Source organism: Apodemus sylvaticus, chromosome 2 (genome assembly GCF_947179515.1).
Source record: "Apodemus sylvaticus chromosome 2, mApoSyl1.1, whole genome shotgun sequence".
Lineage (NCBI taxonomy): Eukaryota > Metazoa > Chordata > Mammalia > Rodentia > Muridae > Apodemus > Apodemus sylvaticus.
The window spans coordinates 56,179,401-56,202,655 of record NC_067473.1 but is presented as its reverse complement, the minus strand read 5'-3'; the positions used below and the strand labels follow the sequence as shown (position 1 = coordinate 56,202,655).

The window sequence follows — 23,255 nt, the reverse complement described above, 5'->3', positions numbered from 1 at the left end:
GAGAGCCAGACCAGCAGCTACTTGGCCTGGACATGTTACATTTGACTTTAAAAGGCTGTTACTACTTTTAGGTGTGCGCTCATGGGAGTGGTATATATGTGTATACACACACATGTGTGGGCACATGTAGGAGAGCTGCCATGCACATATATTTCCATATGTGTATTCCAAGGTTGTGATGTGTCCTTCTCCTTCCACATGTGATCTGGGCTAAATAAGACAGAGATTTCCAGTTGATGACAAGCAAGCTTTTATTCCTGTCCCTTTCTGGGATCCATCAGCAAGACCCTGGGGTATAGATACTGAAGTGGGGGACAGAGAAGTAGGGATTTTACACACACACACACAGACACACACACACACACACACACACACCATGCTGTCTAGTTTGGGGGTATAAGAATAGGCCACACAGTTTTTTACCCAGTCCTCTTCCAAGGGTGACCCAACACTCCCTGCAAGACATTCCATGGGAAAAAGGTGAAGGGCTCCATGATTGAGCCTGCAGTGCAGATGACACCAGCTCTGGGAGTTCCCAATACAGACAGTGAGCAGAGCTGCCGTGACAGTGCCACCTGCATTTGCCAGTGCTTCACTGAGCCCTCTGTGTCCTGTTGAGCTCTAGTTCATTCATCCCATGTGCACTGCGTAGTGCTTCTTGATGTTCTGGGCACTCACAGGTGCAGGAAAAACAGGTGTTGTTATTAATGCCCCCTTTCTTTTGACATAATTTGTTGACTTGGGACCAGAACTAGTGCTCTGGCCCTGTCTGCCTTGACAATATCCAAATTCATCCTCTTGGGGGGACTTGTGCTTGCACTAGCCTGTCTATGAATGCATTCTGAAGATGCCACCATGTTGTTCCTCTATAAGACACACAGGAACAGGATGCTCTCGGGAGGGACCATAGGGCCTTTCTGAACTGCTGCCATTCTCCCTACAGAGTGGAGACAAGGAAGTGGGGCAAGAATGATCCTGCAGGACGAAGATATCACCACCAAGATCGAGAATGATTGGAAGAGACTCAACACGGTAGCCCACTACCAGGTGAGCTGACCACAGAAACCAGGAGCTGGTCTAGTAGATGGCAAATTCCTTGGAAGCTATAGGTCTTAACTTATAGCCATTCAGAGTTAGACACCAAGCACCCAATATATTTCTTCAACAGCAATCCATAATCCTTGGTATGGCATGAACATGGAGACCAGAAGAAAGGAGATTGGGGGAGCTTCAAGGGGAGCTGATGGTACCCAGTCAGAGACTCTAGCCTCCTTGGGGATAGGATTCTGACATGTGTGCTTCTTGTAGGGTGTGGAAAGATTCTTCAAGGACCATTGTTTAGAAGACCTCCTGTAAGGTTGAATGATCTTCAAAAAGCCTAGGAAAGGAGACAGTGGGGGAGCAGCTCTTACCAGAATTTGCTCCATATAGAACCCACAAAACAGAATGCACCTAGAACTCAGGTCTTTGTCTTGTGTTATCAAAAGAGGAGGGAGTAAGCCCTAAAATTCAAGTTCCTAGCAAGGTGCTAATTGTCCCTCACTGTCCCAAAATAATCTTAATTTGTCTTTATCTCCTGGAATGGTGGGAAGAATTTCCATGCCCAGGCTTTTAGAAACCTTTACTCTGCAGGTGCCGGATGGTTCTGTGGTGGCTTTAGTGTCCAAGCAAGTGACAGCCTATAACGCAGTGAACAACTCCACCGTCTCCAGGACTTCAGCAAGTAAATATGGTAAGATCTGATCAGGTGTAAGGGGTGGGAAGTAGAAGCATCCAGAGTGGGTGTGGTCAACAAATGTCATTGGCTAGGGGTAGAAGATCAGATGAGCTGACCATTGGGGAACAGTCAGGATGGGACAGGGGTACCTGGTCCTAATTGCTAGCTCTGGTGCATAAATGTGTACTTTATTTACATGCAAAAAGAAATGTGGAGCTTGGAACAGCTACATTAGTAAAGGGCTTGTCCTGCATGCATGAGGCTCAAAGTTCTATCTCTAGAATCCAGGTAAAAGTTCCAGAAATGGTGGTGTGTGCCTGTAATCTTATCTCTGGAGAAGTGGAGATAGGAGGGTACCTAAAGAAATACTGTCTAGCCAGTTTAACCTAATGGTGTGCTCAAGGTCAGTGAGAGAAGCATCTGGAAAAGCGAGAAGAATACACCTATGAAATGACATCCAAGGTGGACCTCTGGCCTCCATATATGTATACAGGCACATAGGCATGCTCACCATGGATGGACATACACACACACACCATACACGACACACCACACACACACACACACACACACACACACATACACACACACACATACACACATACACACATACACACACACACACACACACAAATATGCACGCTCACGCATGCAAAAGATAAAGAACCTAACCTTCACGAGGTCATACAGTTTATAAGCCTTATCTTTTGTTCATCATCTCACATCAAGTTTGCAATAATTTAGTGAATTAAATAATTATTATTTTATTATTTCCCTTTTTCATTTATGTTAGTAAGTTATGCTCAGAGACATAGAGGTTGAGCAATTGGTAAAGATCACACCATCATTGTGGGGTAGCAAAAAAGGCAAGGAGAGGAAAGGGTGCAGGCTATAATGTCGAAGCTCCAGAGGTGCCCTGTTCTGTCACCACGTATGTGCTTGGGGTAAGGTGATCACCCCGAGTGGTGACATTCTTGTTGTAAAGCAGGAAATTGGGGGGGGGGGAGACAGATATTGGCAGTCACTTTGGATGATAACGGGGTTTACACATAGGCTACAATGGGCATGGTAAGAGCTCATCCTTCACCTGTCTGGTCCCATTTCACCATAACTCAAAGTAGAAAGAGAGATTCATAAAGTGAGTGAGAGGAATTGGTCTCACTCACTCACTAGCGGCTGCCCTAGCCCAGACTCACTAAGGAACACTGGCTACCTGCTTTTACATGTGCAGTTAATTGGCCACGTGCATGACAGGACTTGAGAGCACGCACAAAGAAAAGTATACAAGAAACACGAGCTTGTATTTCCACAAATTGAATAATTAAGGATTGACTCAACGCCAAGTACAGGAGTCAGGGCGGCATGAGTGGGTAGAGTTCGCTACAGTTAATTCCTGGAGGTGGTAGGAAAGACAGAAGCATTGCAGGGAATGTGCCACACGGAGGCAAAGTAGCAGTGCCAGCCAGTGGCATGAAAAGTCAAATAATAGTGGCCTTGGCTTGGGAGAGGAGTGTGCTGGGAGCTGTTGGGTATAGGACTGTAGAGACTCACTCTCACTGAGCTGCTGCCCTCTTCGCATTGGCAGAAAACATGATCCGGTACACGGGCAGCCCTGACAGCCTCCGTTCCCGAACACCCATGATCACCCCTGACCTGGAAAGTGGGGTCAAGCTGTGGCATCTGGTGAAGAACCATGAACATGGAGACCAGAAGGAGGGAGATCGGGGGAGCAAGATGGTGTCTGAGATCTACCTGACACGACTACTGGCCACCAAGGTATGTGAGGGGAGAGAGGGTACAGGGAAGGTATGGTCACAGGAAAGACCTTCATCTGCGGTGTAAATGCTGGGGCTGAAGGCTGAGGAGATGGCTCAGTTTGGTAAAGAGCTTCCTATGAAAGCCTGGGAACCCAAGTTTGATAGCCTCAAGTCCTCATTAAAAAGACTGTGCACGGTGCCTTGCTTGTGCTGGAGAGGCTGAGAAGGAAGACTGCCTGGTGGTTTCTGGCCAGACACTTTAACAAAATAGCAAGCTCCAGGTTCAGCAAAAATCCTGTCTCAAAAACTCTGGAGAGAGATGGAGGAAAACACTCGAGGTTGCCCTCTGGCTTTCGCAGGTGCACACGTGTGCACATACGTGTACACATACATGTACATACATGCATTCCTACACACCAAACAGACACGTAATTGCTAGCATGGGTGCTAAGTGTGCACCAGGCCCTTTTGTTGACCTCTCACATCTGGCACTATCACAATCCCAGGACACAAGCCTCAGGACTGAGCCACAGGGTCCTGTTCTACCTGTCACTCCACAGATATCCCAGCAGACACGAGTTAGCACACAATCTAAAGTTTTCTTCCCACCTTCCTCAGCACCCTGTCTCAGCTTCAGACACCCCCACATCTCTCCCCACCCCCACCATTCCTTAGGGAAGAACCACTTTTTCTCAGGGGTGCCATGCCCCATCGCTAAGGCTGGAACCTGGGGCTGGATCTGTAGCTTTGCCAATGCTATTTCTAATCCTGACACTGGGGCTAATCCACGCCTGTGGTTCTAGCCTTTCTCTTCAGAGCCTGGGTTCTCTGGCCACCCTATGGACCCAGATGGTCATTAGCCAGGGTGGATAGTGGCCAAACAGAACCAGCAGATTGTATTTGTCAGCTCTGACCACGCAAGCTCATTAGCATTTTAGGAATGTGATTTAATAGCACTGGCAGAGATAGGAAACCAAACCCTGTGGCTGGCACAGGATGATAATTTTGGCCCTTGTCCTGTGTCTTCTGTCTATGGTCTATGCACAGAGGAAAGCTAGAACTGCCAGGGAACCGTGAAAGGGGCAATCTGATGCACAGTGTCCTCCCTTCCCCCGACCTCCAATGTCATGTTCAGCAGAGATGTAGAGCACTGACCTCACTTGGCCTGTCCCTGAGGTAGCTTTTCAACCCACCCTCCTGCCCCCAGATTAGATCTGCCTAGGCTGGGCTGCATCTGAATGTCCCCTTCCCCAGGGCACACTGCAGAAGTTTGTGGATGACCTGTTCGAGACCATCTTCAGTACAGCCCACCGTGGCTCCGCTCTGCCGCTAGCCATCAAGTACATGTTCGACTTCCTCGACGAGCAGGCTGATAAACATGGCATCCACGACCCGCACGTCCGCCATACCTGGAAGAGCAATTGGTAAGCAAAGGGGGGAAGGGCACGACTGCAGAGGCCACTGACCTGCCCATCCAGGCCTGCTTCAGGGAGGCAGGCTTTCCAGAGGTGAGCTGGCCACTGCCTATTCCTAGCAGAGTCTCTACTCAACCCAGGCTCTGACCTTCCCCACTGTCTTGTTTCCTTCTCCTCTCATCTGTCTTTGTATCTTTCATTCCAGCCAATTATTCAGTCAACAAACTATGTTAATCCAATGAGCAAAAGCCATAAATATCACCACATCCAGGCACTGTGGCATCCAGCTGCTTCCTGGGTATGGGGGAATATGTCCAATACTGACGATCTTAGACTAGTTGGGGTCCCTGCCCTAGGGAAGCTGGCAGATGAGGATGTGGGACAAGAGAGGCAGCTGTCTATATACAGGGACAGATACCAGCATGAAAACTGCATGTGTTGGACAGGTCAGTAGGGTTTTGAGACTCAAGCAGGTGACGCCTGTCTGAACAAGGAATATTCCAACCTCTCCCAAGAAGCTTAGCTTTTCCTTCCCAAATTCCTTTCTCCAAACTGCCCAGACTTACTTTGTGTTCCCTGGGGAACACAGGATTTTCTAACTACTCATAACACTCCAAGCATCCCTACCATGGGTCCCACACTTTTGAATGTACAACATCTTCCCCACCATTTGTATGGAGTGAGTATTTCATTTGAGGTTGAAGTCACAAGGCCAAACATCAGTATTCAAGACAGGATGCAGAACCTCTAGGAAATGGAGCTCAGTAAATATTGATGAGGTGCAGGCAGCCATAGCCTGCTTGAGAGTTCTACCTGCAGCAGAGCTAGCTGATGTTCATCCTCTAGAACTGAGTCTCTGTTGCTTTTAGATGGCCCTGTTCACACTACTCTTCCCCAGCTGTTTCTTCTGGAGCAGCAAAGACCTAGTGCCCAGTGCTATAACAACTAGGATTTGCCAGGCTCTAGGGCACAAGTAAGCACCCTGATGCCCATCCCTGGGACTAAGACCTGAAATCTTAGAAGGCAGAAGTCAGCCTGGGGTTTCAGAGCTATTATCCTAGATATTCTGTGGCCTTTCCCTCTTCTGCTTCAGAGGATCAACAGTCCCCAAAGAGGCTTGGGCCATGCAGCAGAGTCCTTACCTTCCTTCTAAAGCAGGACCCCTAAAACCTGGGTTCCATTCTGTGCACCCACTCTGGTGAGATAGATTCCTCCTCTCTAAGTCCTGTCTGTGTGACAGGGAGGTGTCTGAGGGCCAGCACCCATCTCCGAGTCTACATGACTCTGATGAGTCTTTACCTAGTGCTGGCCACCTTCAGATGAGACAGATGTTCCACTGAGTCCTCCTATTGGTGTTAGCCAGGGAGACAAGACTTTGCAAATCATCCCCCTAGGTCATAGCCTCCTTTCTGAGTTATCCCAAGGTTGCAGGTGCTGCCTAGAGACATGGACCAGGAAGTGGAAAGCCCAGTGGAGAATACACTTCACTTACTGTAGGAAGAACGGTGACACCAGCTTCAAGTCCTTCCTTAGAAGGCCATCACCTGTCCCTACCCTGATCTCTTGGTACCATGGACCATAAGCAGTTAGAAATAATGAGCTCTGTCTGTGACTGGAGTTCATCATCCCTGCTGAGGGCATTGTCTTTTTATTCCTGACTCAAGGTGTGACTTGCCTGCCCCTCCCACCCCTTCTTCTCCAGTTCTCCACAGGTTCTCTGTTAAATAACACTCCTTCCCATTTAGCCGGAGTGGCTGTAATCAGCCGGAGATGCACATCACCGCTGATGCTAATAACATGCTAATATTTCATTAGGCAGGCGCTTTAGTGGTGCCTCTGCTTCCTGTGTGGTGCACCTGCCTCACTGCTGGCTTCAGGAACAGGGAAAAAAGTTATTGCCACCATGTGGGTTCCCAGCGCCTCTCATCTGAGTGGGACAAAGGGAAATCAAATCTCTTATTCAGAGCCCCAAGCCCAGAGACCATGACCACTTTTAGAAAGGTTGGGAGCTACTGGGAGCCCCTGTGCTGTCACTTCATTTATTTCCTGCCCTGGATTCCCAGTGATGATGCAAATGACAGACACCAAATATTAGCAAACCTCACTGTGTCTGCCCCAACCCTATGTGGCACTTATTGTAGATACTTAATAAATGCTTGTTGATTGATTGGCATCCGCGAGTGTCAGGTCTTCCTGCATTTATGGTGTTTGTTGTTTGTATTATAAAGATGGGCTGCTGGCAGATAGAACAAGAGCAAAAATATCGTATCTGGTGCCTTCAAATAATGTAATTCAAAGATGTTAAGTTCTAAGAAGCAAGCCAAACACACGCGGGCATTGTAACTATTACCAGCCGTGAGCACAGCCACCCAAACAACAATAAACCATCAGGGGAAGAGGCAGGAGGCAAACAGGTGGGAGCAGAGAGAAAGAAGAAAGCCTCGGCTGCTCTGTTCCCCTCCTTACCGATAGCTCAGCAGGCTGGTGGGAGCTGCAGAGCTAGACAGGCAGAAAGAACGCAGCCCCAGAAGGTGTGCCCTGGACGCCCCTCCACCTGCAGGCCTTTCGTCTGGTGCAGTGACTACAGAATCAGGCCACACTGTGATTTTCTTTGTCTCTATATGTACGTCCCCTACTTGTAGTTCATCAAAGGAATACACCTATGCAGTGTTTTAAAATAAACCAAGCATGGACCTTGGGGTGTTTGAGCCCTAGGTTTGACTCCCCCCAAACCATATAAAATTGTGTGTTTGGTACACACCTGAACCCCAGGTCTTGAGAAGCGGAGGCAGAGGATCCTCAGCTACATAATGAATTTAAGGACAGCCTGAGCTGTCCTGTTGCAAAACAGAGAGACTGGGGAGATGGGGGAATGGTGGAGAGAGTTCAGTTGGTAAAGTGTTTGCCTTGCATGCACAGGACATGAGTTCAGTCCCCAGCACTTATAGAAGAAGCTGCTCATGGTGGTGTGTACTTGTGAGGTGGCACTAGAGCAACCTAGTCAGTGAACTTCAGGCACTGAGAGACCCTGTTTCAAAAGAACAATCTAAAAACGTTGAGGTGGATGGCTCCAGAGTAATGGCAGTAGAGGGTGACCCCCAGCCTCCACATGCACAAGCACAAATATCTATCCCTCCCTTCCTACACGAATATACTCACAGAATGACAACGATGAAGAGCAAACTCCTCAGGTATCCCCTCAGTGAAGGCTCTGCAGGGGCTGTTCTCTGGGTAGGTTTGACGCCTAGCTCGGTCCAAAATTCTTTCCTCTCAGAGGGAAGCATTGTTTGTGTGCATTTGGCTGTGATCTGTCATCCCTGCAACCCTAGAATGCAGGATTCCTGAGGACAGAGGATGTGTCCCCGTCCTTGTATTTCCTGTTGCTTGCCGCGCTCTTGGCAGGCAGTAGGTACTGACTGGAAGACAGGAGAGATGGGATGGGATGCTATGGGCTAGATAAGGGATTGGTGCCACATGGCAGCCTGGTGGTAAAAGATCACATGGTCACACCCACCTTCCATGTCAGTTCCTTCACCAGGCAGGAAGTAGCCCATGGCACTAGACAGGAAGCAAGGGTGTGACTTCTGCCGAATCACACAGTAAGCAGTCAGATGCGAAATCTATGCTTGCCAACAAGATGGTCCCGGCAACAGGCAGCTAGGAATAAAGACCTAAATTCTGCTTTGTAGCATGCTCATGGATGACTCCTATGCCAGAAGGAAAGTACAGAGCTCCACATCACAACTGGGAGTCACATCCTCTAAAGTTCCTCCAGTGGTACCTCTCTAGGTGAACCCTACCTCACCCAGTCCTGCTGATCTCCTGTATGCTGAATAGACCCATTCCCCTGCCCATATCCTCTACTTCTCACGGCAGTCAAAGATGGCGTCTAAGCTCTGTAAGATGTGCCCATATACCCCGCTATGCCACCACTCCTGACGAAAGCTGCTTCTTCCCTCTACACAGCCTGCCCCTACGGTTTTGGGTGAATATGATCAAGAACCCTCAGTTTGTGTTTGACATCCATAAGAACAGCATCACGGATGCCTGTCTCTCTGTGGTGGCGCAGACCTTCATGGACTCCTGTTCCACATCGGAGCACCGGCTGGGCAAGGACTCCCCCTCCAACAAGCTGCTCTACGCCAAGGACATCCCCAGCTACAAGAACTGGGTGGAGAGGTGAGTATGGCCCATGGAAACTTGAGGGTGTCTGTCTGGAGCAGGCTCTCACCCTGGGACATAAAGCAGACTGATGCTTCCACACAAGTCACTGTCACAGCTGTTCCTGCAGATGGAACACCCACAACTCGTGGCCTCCACACTGACACAAGCTCTGGGAACCACAACAGAGGTTACTAAGCAACCCACTTCTCCATATAGAACAGCATAGATCATATAGATCTTAGTGACTGTGGTATCATTTAGTCCCAGAAGGAGATGTGGTCCCTGATCCCCACCCCCATATACATACATACATACATATATATATATATATATATATATATATATATATATATATATACAGGTATAGGTATATTACACATGCTCACATGCAGAACATGTGTAACATATGTACAGCCCATATACACATGCATTTGCAGTGTTCCATGCATGCACATACACTGTATATACATGAAACCACAATATATACATACATATATCTACATGCCATTTATGTCCATTCTCATATATACCATACACATAGAACACATGCATGCATAACATACATCTTTCTATCGCTCCTCCCACCATCCTTTGCCCTGCCTTCATCTCACTTCTGTCTCAACACACCTTGTCACAGTAGTAGAGGTGACCCCAAATGCTCCCAACCTTTACTGTCCCCGTTGGGTTTTTGCTTGTGCTTGAGTTTGAGAGGAGAGCCTCTTGCCTTCCTCTGAACCATTGACTCCTGTACTGTCTTCACTGAGAGAACCCGATTATTCATTCTCCTGAAGCTAGCATGTGATTGGCTGTCATTGTGTTACCAGTAGCAGTGGACTCTACTTTGTTTGTTTTGGCTGTTCTTTGTTGTTTTGTTGCTATTGTTTGTTTAAAGACTAATTTTCATATTCATTATACCAAGTAATGGGCTTCATTATGACATTTTCTACATGAATATCATGCTCTGCTTATATGCACTCCATTACCCTCTGATCCCCTGGCTTTCTTCGATTTAAACCCTGTCTCTAGTAACATGAGTCTCACTCATTTACTGTGTGCAGACTTTGTGTGTAAGAGCTAAGCAGAGAATAGCCACTGTTGGTTGGCCCACTAGGGACCACAGCAGGGTGTGCCATGTACGGCATGCTGCCTATGACATGCAGTATAGCATGAAGAGGGTGACTCATTATAAGCATTTATATGCACCTTCGAAGGAACCCGCATGGACTCTGTGCATATACCTACCAGTGGTCATCAAGATCTCTGGCTTTAGATATAGCTGAAAATAAAGCTGGCCCTGGAAGTGACTCTGAGGGCAGGCTGGGCAGCTGCTTTCTCATGCCTGCACCCACTAAGCTGACATGGATGTGTCTGTGTGCTCTACTCTGGGTGTACTGGGCACATGGGAAACATTAGACCTGACCCCTTCTTGCAGCTTTCCATCTTAGTATCTAGCAAGACCCATAAGCTGGGGTCGGAGGGGTCAAGGAGTGAGACCTTCTTTCCTCCAGGCCTGGGATACATCAGTCAGTCATCCATTCCCAGAGGCCTCCGAAAGCCATAATTGGGGGCATCACAGCACGAGGCTCAAAATGGCATTCCCGTCTGTATTTCTGTCTGCTTACCGTAACACTCAGCTGAAGATTTCTCCCAGCTTCTTTCAACCCATCCTACTCAGACTCATGCCCAAGGAGGAATCCAGGACCTTTCCCTGAATAGAAACTCCCTGAGCTCTGTTGTGGGGCCCCAGAGGCTTGTATCCCACAAAAGTTGGGCAGAGCTCAGTAAGAAGAGTCAACTGAAGTCATGGGCAGAACCTAGTCCCTCCTTGTCAGAGCAATGGCAGTCAGCTGTCCAGGTTGCCAGGCCTGGCCAGTCCTGGTATGGGGGAGGAGGAGAGCTAGGGGACTTTCTGAAGAGGGGGCTCATTGTAGGCAGAAATTCTGTTAAGTTCAAGAAGGGGGTCAAGGCTGACCTTTCTGTTCTTCGTGTGCAGTCAGCTGATGAGAACTCTTGTTTGAAGTTCATTGTCGGGGCTTTATTGCATTCTTAGCAATCGATAAGGCATCTCTGCTGAAGTCCCAGCATGAAGGCCAGCTTGGCTGGAGTGGGAAGAAGCAATTGTATGCATGGCGGAGAAGACTCCATGCAGGGTCATAGTCAGGCTGGGGGTGGGGTGGGGTGGGGTGGGGTGGGACGGACTGGCTAGCTGTGGGCTGGGCAGCGCCTTGGAGTGGATAGAAGCACTAGCTAAGCTCTGCAGAGAGAATGGGACCACTTAGCAGCAGGCAGCCTAGGGCTGAGGACAAGGTAGAAAGCTGGTAACTGAGTTGCCTGTAGCCACTTGTCTCCACCCATCCAGAAAGTCCAAAGATAAAGGCATGTAGTTGATCCACCGAGGGGCTAGCAGAGGACCACAGACATGCCCTGGTCCAGACAAAGAGGAATATGATAAATGAAGCCATACTGTGGGAACCCTGATGACTTATCAGGGAGAAGGCTGGAAGGTACGTCCTAGCCAGCATGTCACCTACCTGCTTCAGATGAGAAAGTTCCAGTCCCTGCTCTCACTTTTATTTTTCCAACCCTCTACAACCTCTCTGTTATCTCTTGCCCTGAGACATACACATGCACACACACACACACACACACACACACACACACACACACACGAAATTTTCTTGGGAGAAATGCTTTATTCAAGTACCCTGCAGGAGGCAAACCTTTACATGGGACAGACATCATTCATCTTCTGTTTCTGCCATGGAAAGGGTCCTTTTCCGTGTGCAGACAGTGATCGCTAGCCTAGGCTACTATGCCACTCAGGGACCATGATGGCAGCAGGGGAGCTGGTGCTGCATGTAAGGAACCTGACAGTTTCACAGGCAGGCAACGGGAGCAGCGGGAGCCTTCACTTCTGTTGACAGTTATGTCCTCTCTGTGGGAACCTGCATTTTCCATCCTACTCAGAGACTGGTTTTCTACGGATGACAGAGGACAGAGTAGAACCACGTGGACAAAAAAGCCATGGGGAAAAAAAAAGCCTTGGACACAGCCATGTTTCATGAGCTGCTGCTCAGAATACTGAAAGGGAGAGAAACTGCTGCTCACGCTTCTCAGTAATAGGACCGCAAAGATAACTTGTCCTTGGCAAACCTATTTGAGTTGATAGTCACAGGACCCATGAGGGCACAGTGGCACAAATCTTGGCAAAGGCAAGGTCGGGACCCACCATTGAAACCTCTGTGCTTCTGCTGTAAAATGGGATGTTAGCATTTATTGGATCTAGATATATTTTATTAGTGGCAATGAATGGAGACACCTGCTGGACCTATAGTACCTACAACATCACTAACTCACCCAAACCCTGTGTATTGGAGTACTGAGACATGTGCTTTGGGGTAGAGCCTGCCTTGAAAAGAACTATGTCTTCTAGGATGAAGGGACAGGAATGAAGCAGGTCGAGGATGTGGGTTCTGAGGACAGGAAAGAGTCCTTGGGAAGGGCAGGAAGGTGTCCAGATGAACCAAGGGCAGCACAGCTTCCAAATGTGTTCAAGCGCTCCCTGAATGGCCTCATCTTCCAGTCTTTGCTGTATTCTTGCCTAGGCAGCAAGCAAACGGCCAAGACCTCCTTGCCAACCACAGCAAGATGGCACTCAACAGTCAGTGGCTACTATGTCTGCTGCACGGAATGGGGTTTTGAGGCTGTAGGATTCTTTCCGATCATCCCCTTTCCTTGCCAGAGACCAGATCTTTTCCTTCCCTGAAATGCAGTGGCAATCCCAGCAGACTGTGGCCCAAGACAAGCAGGCATCTCCGCTCTTACATGCCTGGAAAGATTCTGGTCACAAATTAAGCTGTCATTCATTGTAGGCCTGGAGCTGGTGGCTGGTGGAGCCCTAGAGACCCATGTATGACAGTGTGTCTCCCAAGTACTGGGTGCTGCTGGAGACAGGGAGAAGTTAGGGAAGTGGCAAGGGGATGGGGCAGGGATGCCCTATCAGAACAGCGAGGGATTTAAGCAGAAAAAGGCACAGAGCAGGACCAGTGATGCTGTATGATCACCTTGTGAAGGAAGCTCTTGGAGCTCTGAGGGTCAGGATTCAGATAACCTTGAAGGAGTTTCCCTCTTTAAACCCCCATGCTGACACCTCACCTGCCTTACCATGTCCCTGCCCTAGAATCTCTTCTCCCTCCCCAGATTCTAGTTCCTTCTGCTGATGGCTGAAGCTCTGCAGCCCAGGGACTTGGTGTAACATGGGTCAGCAACTACAGGACCTCTTGACTAGCCAGTGACTCCCCATCTTTCCAGATACCTCGTCTTTATTTCCTGCCACCTACAGCCCTAAAGCACATTGCAGAGGATGAGAAAGTGGCCGTGTTAGGGGCACAGGGACCTCTTACTTCCTCATTAGGAAACTGTGCATCTCTCCTCTGGCGGGGGACTCGGAGGTCTGATGCGTAAAATGTCAAATTGCAGAAATTAAAAATGTAAATGCTGGCATCTAATTAACCAGTTGACAGCAGCGCACAGCTGCAAGTGACAGTGACTGATTGCCTTCTGCCAGCCTCTCTCTCCCAGCAGCCTCCACCCCTCTCTCTTAACCTCCAGAGAGCACAGGCCAACAGAGAAGAACAACTGTTCAGAAGAACCTGGCAGCCCTGTTGGAGAGGCGCAAGGCATGCTGGAGCCCTGTGTCAGGAACTGGGAACACAGTAGATGCTCTGGGCCAGAAACCCTCTGGCTCCTGGTTCTTCTCTGTCCACCCTCCCATGTTCAGATCTCTTGGTGTCTCCTGTATCAGAGCTGTAGAGGGCTCTCCCTGGTTGTGACATGGAAGCCCAGATGGGACACTACCATGATCACCAGGTGGTCACAGCATAGGCTATTGCTGCTTGGAGCTCCTGTGTCTCCTGTATACTATCTATGTATGATTCCAGCTCCTGTCTGTCTCCCACCCCTCACACCCCTCACAGGTATTATTCAGACATTGGGAAGATGCCGGCGATAAGTGACCAGGACATGAATGCATACCTAGCCGAGCAGTCACGAATGCACATGAATGAGTTCAACACAATGAGTGCGCTCTCAGAGATCTTCTCCTATGTGGGCAAATACAGTGAGGAGGTAAGTCCTGCCCTGCCCTGCCCTGCCCTGCCCTGCCCTGCCCTGCCCTGCCCTGCCCTGCCCTGCCCTGCCAACACCTATACTGACAGAGATGCGGGCCATGTCTGAATGCTTTATGCAAGGAAACAGCCCCATGTATCTGTCATGGAAATTCTACCATCTAGACCTAGGACAGTATTGTAGGACTTAAATAGGGCACTGAGGGTCAGCTGATCTATATTCTGCAGCAATTCTTATTCTTCTCAGATATAAAAACCCATTCCATTTTTTTCCACTCTGCCTCTTGCCCTAGGACTGAACCCAAGGCCTCCCACCTATGAGGCAAGGGCTCTACAATTCTTTCTTTTGGGATAGTCTCCATAAATTGGCAAGATTGATTTTGAGTTCAACTCTGTACCCCTAGACCCCAGCCTGGCTTTGAACTTGCCTCATACCTCAACCTTCCAGACAATCTAGGAATATAGTATACTCTACTAGACCCACCTTGTTTTCCCTCCATTATTGCCTTTTAATTTTTTTTCATTTTCCTCTCTGATCTAATTCTCTTTGAGCAAAGACTTCCTCACTTGTTGGTTGACATGATGTGTTATAGCATTCTGTGGAGTAGAGCAGACCAGAGAAGAATAGAAACAGAATAAGGTGGAATCAAATAGAAGAGAGTAGAATAGAAGAAGAGAGTGGAATAGGAGGGCAGAAAAGGAATGGGAGAGAAGGGGGCTGAATGAATAGAACCAATGGAATGGGATGGAGTGCGTGAACCATTCGTTATTGTGTTTTCTAGTTGGAAAACACTACCTGGGTAGCTGCCACTGTGGATGCTGCCTTCGTTCTGGTTAACATAAAGGTGCTGCGGGAGTTGCTTAGCTGTGTGGGCACAGACCAAGTGGTCTAGGATCCAGAGTTCCAAGTCATAGCTGCCTTCTCAGAGCTGAAGCCAGTGCCCAGGCTCTCCCCATCCCCCCACAGCTTTGTCACCCGAGAAGTTCCAGAACCCTGTTAAAGGACTCCAGCAGGTAGAAAGCCCAGTGATTTTCAGGCCATGAACAATTATATGGCCCTCCTGTTAGCAGAAAACAGCAACGAGTCCCTCAGGGGAGGGACCCCTGCCACCAGTCTGCAGACCAGTCATGGTCCATGGAATAGCCTTCCTGTTTGTGGCAGGCAAGTTAATAAGGATGTTCTGTGAGACAGCATATAATATTCCTGCTTCTATCAAATGATTCCCATGAAGGAAGAAGAGGGCCCTAATCCTGGAAAGGCTTGATCCAGCATTGTAGGGGAGTACCAGGACAGAGAAAAGGGAGGGGAAAAGATAGGAGAATGGATGGAGAGATGAGGACTTATGGGACATATGGGGAGGCGGGAACTGGGAAAGAGGAAAGCTTTTGGACTGTAAATAAAGACTATAAAAAATAAAAATATATATTAAAAAATAATAATATTCCTGCTCCCTTCACCCTTCGCCTATGAGAACACTTGTCTACTTTTAGCATCACAGTAGTAAAGGACAGCTTCTCACCAACTCATTAAGCAGCTCTAGTGTCCTAAATTAAAAAAAAAAATCAATAACTAGTCACAAAATCCAAAGCCCAAGGAGCCTCCAAGTCTCCCTAAGTTCATCCAGCAGACTTTGCTCTGCCCCTCCGCTTCAGAACAGAGGACACCGTACCCTGCTTGTCTGGTACCTCCTGTGGGGCAGGCACTGCACCTAGGGTGCTTGTGTGTGTGGCCTGGCCTTATTCACTGCACCCAAGCAAAGCAGGTGTAGATTATAGAAGAGAAAGCATCTTCCTTCAGGAAGATCATGCTTCACCTAAGGTCACCAGACAGGCAACTGGCAGAGCAATGATTCAATCTAGCATGTCCCGAGTCTCTGGGAAATCCCAGAAACTTTACCACAAACAGTACAACCACCCATCATTGTCTTCTATCAACCCCCTGACCTCAGAAATGCGTAGCCACTATGTGCCAAATACCAATTCAACTTAGAATCCTATTCCTTTAGGGATATCTGGTTGTTGGGGTTTTTTTTTTGTTTGTTTGTTTGTTTGTTTGTTTGTTTGTTTTTAACAAACTTAAGCATCCTGGCTTTCTAAATTTGGATATTTGAGCCTCAAGGAGTTGTGGGGGAAGCACTTCCTTGTTTTGGAAAGAAAGGTAGGATTTGTTATTAGTGGAAAAGCATGGTCTGCTCCTCATGAGCTTTTGCACGGGCAGATGCCACTGAGAATGTAGGTGACAGTGGCTTCTCGGCATAGGCATCTGCAACAAAGCTTCTCCTCCAGTCAGCTGCCTCTCATCGACAATGGGATGCACACATTATCCAGATGTGACAGTGGATGTGCTGGTGTCTGGTGATATGAGTGCTCCTGTGCCTGTCACCTCTTCTCCCTACCTGCTTTGTCACTCAGGTTGCTGGCTTACACAACAGTATCAGTAGTAGCAGGAACACTAATGCCATGACAATATCTGTAGTGTCTTCGTGTACCCTGGAAACACAGGTACATATACTCAGACTAGTAATCTTGCACTTTTGATCCTTCCACAGATCCTTGGACCCCTGGACCACGATGACCAGTGTGGAAAGCAGAAACTGGCTTACAAACTAGAACAAGTCATAACCCTCATGAGCTTAGACAGCTGAGAACTGTCCTTCCAGGGCCATCCTGGAGGGAGGGACACACCAAGCCGTGCCTCAGTCTAGATTATCATCTTTACCAAGTGCAAGTTCCAACAGGCATCAGCAGCAACCCCCAAGCAGCGCCGTCTCTCCTTTCATTTCTCTGCCTCTTCTGTCTCTCCCTCCTTCCGGAGTCCCATCTCCTCCAGTTGCTCTGCCAGCAGGATTGGACCACATCACTGACCCTCCATCAATTTAGGGATGGCCAGGTCGTAGTGAGGGACCTGACCAGATTTCAGAGTCAGGCTCCTTCCCAGCTGCTCCTGGCTCCGTGCATCAATGGCAGGGCTCATAAAGGATGAGGAACTGAAGACAGAACTTTCCTATGCTGCTACTTCCCCTTCTGCTTTGAGAATCCCCACTGTGGTCCAAAACCTGGCTTTGTGAAGCAACTGTGAGCTCAGTATTATCTGAAGTAGGAGACATCACTCGGATCATCCTTTCCACACACTCAACAACAAGAGGCCAGGCAGTGGGCCTGGGTGCTTTGTAACTGTGAGATAAAGGCCTTGCCTCCTACTGATGTTGGACTGGGGACCAGTGGATATTTAAAGATGCTCTCTCAGGGGCCGCTGCCTGCCTGTTTGATGTCCAGCAGCCTTTTGTCCCCTTCCAATATTCTTGGAGGCCTTCTAAATATTCATACAGACCTTCCTCCCCTTCCTGTGAAAAGTTAGACAGGGGAAAGTTAACAGTTACATTCCACCATGGAGATGTTCCTACATTATCTAATCTGGTTCCTAATAGCAGAAATGTAACATGGAGAGTGAGAAGAGGAAAAAGTATCATCTATGCCAGAAGCAACAATGAATTGTTCTCTATTCATCCCAAGTTCAAATGCATTATGACCATAGTCAAAGGTCCATTGCCAGAGCCTTGTGTGTTGTCTAGAGAAGGCATCTCCATGCTCCTTTGTCACCATCACCAGCACTCACCATGAAATGCAGAGTGAGTGCATCTAGGAGATTCTACCTCCAGCCGTCTCCAAGGCTCCATCCTCACTGTCTTTGAGAACTCCATAGACGGCCAGGGCAGACAGCCCAGCCCTTGTCCCTCCTGCAGAATCTGGTGCCATTGCTATGCAGATGACTTTGTCACTGGAGTGTCCAGACTTCTGTGGGAATTGTTTCATCAACATCTCAGCTGTCCCTTCAGTGGTTCTTCCTCCTTATCCTTTCTGAAATCATCCACCATTGGAAGAAACATACGCACAGCCTCACCAAGACAGAACAAGATGCCAGCAGTCTCAGCCAACAGCTTGTGCCTGGAAGGACTGGAGAGCTGAGTGAGGAACCTGGATGGATGTGGAGAACAGTACATGCCACTAAACCACAGCCTTGACATTATGTTTCCATCACGTCTTTCCATTTTTGGATATGCCATTTTGTTTTAGCCAGTCAGGCAAATGTGTGCTTGGAAATATACCAAGTGGTTATGCCAAGAGGTGGTCGATTTGGTGGGTCCTGGGAACCTACAATCTTGAAGGGATCTTAGATACTTAGTGATCCAGTCTCTACCATAAGCAAGTATCTCTTTTGGCAGCTCTGGCTTGTTGTCCCATACTCATGGAGACAAGAGAGGCACTGGAGAAGGAGGTGTTAATAGCATTCCACAGTCTCGCCTTCCTTCCTTCTCCATACATCGCATGCCATTACTTTCCATCACTAAAATGAGCCTCACACAGAGCAAAGTCCGTGTGTCATCCTGCACCTGTAAGGACACTGAGTCCCTTTGCATATGAGAGGGCAGGGTTGGGGCAGGTACCTAGGAACTTGAAGGAAACATGCAAGGATTTCTTATCCCATGTAGAAGGATGCTGGGACAGTCCCCTTCTCTGTCCCCTGGTTCACCTGTCCAGTCTTCAGTGTCTGTATATGTCACTGAGTGGTAGCGTATGTGGTAAGAACATTCATCTATCCACAGGAAATCAGGATGTCACCTACCAAGGCTGAACTGTGGGAATCAGAGCAGAAGGCTCCATGTGGCATTGCTGTAGACAAACAGCAAAGACACACCAATGTAGCAAACAGGCTGGAGAAAGATGCATTGGAGTTGGGGAGGGATAATGAAAAACAAAAACAAAAACCAAAGGTTTTGGTGAATCAACTGTCAGGTGGAGACATGTAGAATTTCTATCAGTGATTATTGTTTTCTTCCATGAAGCCACGGGACCTGGCATGCTTTAGGGTGCATGTGGGAGTTAAGCTGGAAGAGTACCTCAGTTGTAAAGGTCTTTTTACCCATATGAAGGGTTGTGGAGGAGAGAGACAGGAACCTATTTAATAGAGACTTGCGGACAGAAGGAAGCTGTGTGTGTGTGTGTGTGTGTGTGTGTGTGTGTAGATGCATGAGTGAGAGAGATTGATTTTTAAGTTTTGCACAGTTAGAAAAATATGAACAAGCAGCAAAAGAGCTCGTGACTTTGCTGACTTTTTTTTACTGGGTGATTTTATTGTTATTATTATTTTGTCGGTACAGAATTTTTTTTCATCATTTTGTTGTAAGCAAAACTTCAAACACCTCAGAGAAATACACATATCAAGAAGAAAGAAGCCAGGACAGTTCACATTTCCTGGGTCTCCTCATTTCTCTTGGGGGGGGGGGCTTTAGTTAGATATTTTACATAATTGGCACTTCATAGATGGTCCCAGTAGCAGCTTGGGGGACTCAAAGTTGAGGTTCATCTTGCCTGTAAAAACCTTTCCTTTTTGCTGCTTGTTTGTTTCCTTTTCACTTCTTCCATTTGATTTTTGGTGCAAGTGTGATACATACATCTAAAAGCAAGTATAGCAATGTTATCCAAAATCTGTCAAATCCTCTCATAATTTCCAACTCCCTCTTGGAATTTCCTAATTCCCCTTAGCAGCCAGAGACCCTGGTGGTCTGTGAGCTTCCAGAGAACTATGTCGGAGAAGCTCGACCATGCAGTACAGTGGTGCCTTGCCCTCTTTCCAGAGTTCATTTGCAGGGTGTTACCGAGCTATCAAAGGTGGAACCTTTATTTATCTCCTGGTGTTTGTTCTGAGGGTATGTGGCAGGGGCATAGGTAGTTTTTCTCACCTCCCATTCACCTCTAAATCCTCCTGTTCCTGACACCGTGGGTCAAAATGGTACTGATCAACACACCCAAAATGTTTGGCCAGGTGAGGATTTGGATCTTGATGGGAGCTCGAAGGGGTCCTGAACACAAAAGAATATGTAGAAGAAACAAAGGAAGGTGTCTGTAGAATGGCTGTTTCTCTGTGGCATATGTGTCTTTAGGTGTGGGCATGGTCTGGTCATGTCTTCCTCCTTCCCTAAAAGGAGACACCCTAACGTTTCTTAGTGCCGTGAAGTCAAGTTAGCCTTTGAGTCGATTACTTCCTCAGGAAAATACTTTCTTGCCTTCTTCTTTCAATATAGTTTTAAACTTGGGGGCAGAGAATAAGCAGAGGATGCCCCAGACCAAGGTACTTTGCAACCCTGTGCAACATGCATGTCCAGAGCTAGCCCCAGGAGCCTCCATGCTGGGGCATCCGCAGCCCTGGAATAAGCCTGTGGTACCTGAATGGGGCCACATTTGGAAAGAGAACTACTTTTAATGAATCTTGCAGCTCAAGGCAGAGGATCCAGGACAATTCCAAGGAAGTATGAGCTGCTAACAAAGTCTCTCTGTGCTCCCAGACTCAATTCCTGCTCCCACTGGGTTACTATTCATCTAGTGCCCGGCTCATCCACCACCCTAAGATTCGGAGGTGTTTATTTACCACCCCACCCACCCCACCCCAAGTGCATGTCCGTCTACTGACTAGACCCCACCTTGGCAGCTAGCTTCCTCCCTGTTCCCCCTTCAACCTCCTGTACAAGGAGACTCCCCAAGGCCAAGTACTGATTCTGATACAGGGGTTGCTCAGTACTTTAGTCCATTAGTAGTAAGTGCTCACCCCACCCAGCTTTGTCTGCTTCCCGGGGTGATAGGGTCACCCTCCTCCAGCCAACACCCTGTGGGTCCTCCCCACAGGAGCCATAAGTGATGGCATCCCCAATGATCTCCAAGATGTGAGGCTCTGACACACTTTCCAGGACCTTGGGGGATGCTACTGTGGTCCGTCCTGGCCTAAGCCCCTCTCATTTTGATAGAAATAAGAAAGCCTCCTTCCTGCCATCTCTCCTAGGAGTCTCTGCCATTGACTTCACCAGGCAGCAAGTAAATCATGTCATCTTGAGAAGACCAATACTCCTGTCATCAGGAACACATTTTCCTGATTGCATAGAACCAACTCAAGCTTCATGCTTACAAATGAGCAGCCGAGGTACCATTGCAGATGGAGGAAAAGGGGCAGCTCCCAAGAGAGAGGCTGGGACCACTGTGCAAGCTTCCCCCCTGGGGCTCTGATGGGGGCCACACCCTCTCTCCCATTTAGAAAGCAATCACTACAGGAAACATTTCAAATATTAGGAGAGACTTTTTTGTTGTTGTTGTTATTGTTTTACTAGAGATCATTGCTCTTCAATAATATTGCTTTTTATTAGAGGGAGCATCCAAGTTAAAAAAAAAATTAAGTCTTTCAGTTGAAAAGACAGAATGTCTTACCCTGATGGAATCCCTTGAATAGACTGATGGCTATCAGAAAGTTGAGCAGAACAAGCAGTTCCCAAGGAGTGAAGAGAAGGTCATGTTCTAACTCCTGGCAGAGATGGTGAGGACCCTAAGTAGTGGGGTCTTTGGTTGGGAATCTCATATTCTTCCTCCCTCCTCCTTGGGCTCCTATCTAGTCCTCCCTCTCTGGGCTGCCCCTGGAATTGATGAATCCTTCAAATTTCTTCTCGGCTTCCTTCAAACTTCATTGAAGCTCATTTTGGAGGATCCAAGCTCCCTGCCTCCAATAACTCAAAAACAAGTGGACACTCAATTACCCAGTTTCTTCTGTCTCTGCCCATTTATTTTTGTCTATATCTTTAAAGTTAAGACTCAAGCACATGTTGGAAAGGCTCCCTTGTGAGAGTGGAGTTCAAAATGGAGGGTACAGTTAAGCAGCACCCCAAACAAAAACTCTGAAGCAGAGACCACTCCAGAAAACAGAACCAAGGAACATTCCTGTGCAGAGATCAGTCCAGTCCTATCTCAGCAAGAGGTGAAGATGGGCTGTGTTCTCATCTGTCCCCTGCCCCTTTCCTGGCATTCTTGTCAGCGTGTTGGCTTATTAAACCTTCCGTTCTTTAAAAGCAAAAGCTAGTTTACCTCAAAGAATTTTACTTCCATTTGGAAACCAATGACAGGGCTTGAGAATGGAAACTGTCCCCCGTACCTCTCCCTACTTGGGCCTGGTATCCCTGGAGCATGTGGTCTTAGCGTTGTCCTGAGTTAGGTGCTCTAAGCAGGAACCAGGTCCCCAGACCTGCGATGGGAAGGAAGGATTGTATGCAGCCTTTCTCTCCCTGCTTAGCATGTAGGGAACAGCCTCTGTCTCTTCCATCAGGGTCTTGTCAAGTTACCATAGCAACCAGCAACTCCAGGTACCACAAAAGACAATGTCTCCAAGAGCTGAAGTGTGAGAGAGAGAGCATGGGGTTCTGGCCTGGTCAGAGGGCCCAGAAATAAGACCCAGATGCTAAGAGGGCAAAGGTAAGAAGAATCAAACTGGATGCATGAATGGGTTAAGAAGCTGCAGAGGCCTTGTGCATCAGAGGGAGGCCAATGGCAGAGATAGGACAGAGCTCTTCTGTTTTCCTCACCACTCACCCTTCTCCAGCCTGCCCCACCTCTATTCCAAAACTCTCACCTTGACTCCTGACCCTTTGAAAGAAGAAAGCAAAATATACCTTTAGACAACAGTGTTACCCTGAGCCGCAAGGACAGGTGGATGGGATCTCTGAAGAAAACAAACAAACAAACAAACAAACAGAAAGAGGGTCTTCTGGTTTTGATTTTTAAAAAGAGTATCCTAGTAAGAATTAAAAAAAAAAGATTTAAAAAAGTTTTTAAAAGAAAACCTATGCTATTTAAATTGGAGCCCAGTTGTAACTTGGTAAAGGCAAGCTTCTGTACCTTTCTTATAATTAATTGTATACCTGTGTATGTAAATATAAGGCATTCCTATTTTGCAGTTCAGAACAAAAAAACTATTTGTAATATAGAATAAAGTTTATTAAAAAATAATAAAAATGCAGTTTGAGATTCGGGGTCTTTATGTGACTATTTGGGTAAAGTGGATCACAAGTAGACTTCAACAACTTCCACCAAGATGACAATGACACCTTCTTTCTCCACATACCAGATATGTGATATCTAATGATCTGGGGGTTGTCTTTCTACCTAAAACTTAGTTCTCATGTAAGGCAGCTACATGGGGCGGGGACTTTGCATGCTAGGGAGTAGAAGCTCACTCTCACAGTGTTGACAATAGACAATGCTT

At 47.7% G+C, this 23,255-nt stretch overlaps 1 protein-coding gene across 1 annotated transcript in view; it reads left to right on the top strand.

Moving 5' to 3' along the window:
* Positions 1 to 23,004, top strand: part of Plxna4 (plexin A4) — a 440,362-nt gene extending 417,358 nt beyond the window's left edge. Inside the window, exons 26-32 of the mRNA XM_052173399.1 lie at positions 944 to 1,047; positions 1,633 to 1,732; positions 3,303 to 3,493; positions 4,729 to 4,898; positions 8,856 to 9,068; positions 14,030 to 14,180; positions 16,729 to 23,004. Of these exons, the coding sequence (XP_052029359.1) occupies positions 944 to 1,047; positions 1,633 to 1,732; positions 3,303 to 3,493; positions 4,729 to 4,898; positions 8,856 to 9,068; positions 14,030 to 14,180; positions 16,729 to 16,824 (1,025 nt within the window). The 3' untranslated portion in view covers positions 16,825 to 23,004. The remainder of the gene's footprint in view (positions 1 to 943; positions 1,048 to 1,632; positions 1,733 to 3,302; positions 3,494 to 4,728; positions 4,899 to 8,855; positions 9,069 to 14,029; positions 14,181 to 16,728) is intronic.
* Positions 23,005 to 23,255: the final 251 nt, after the last annotated feature.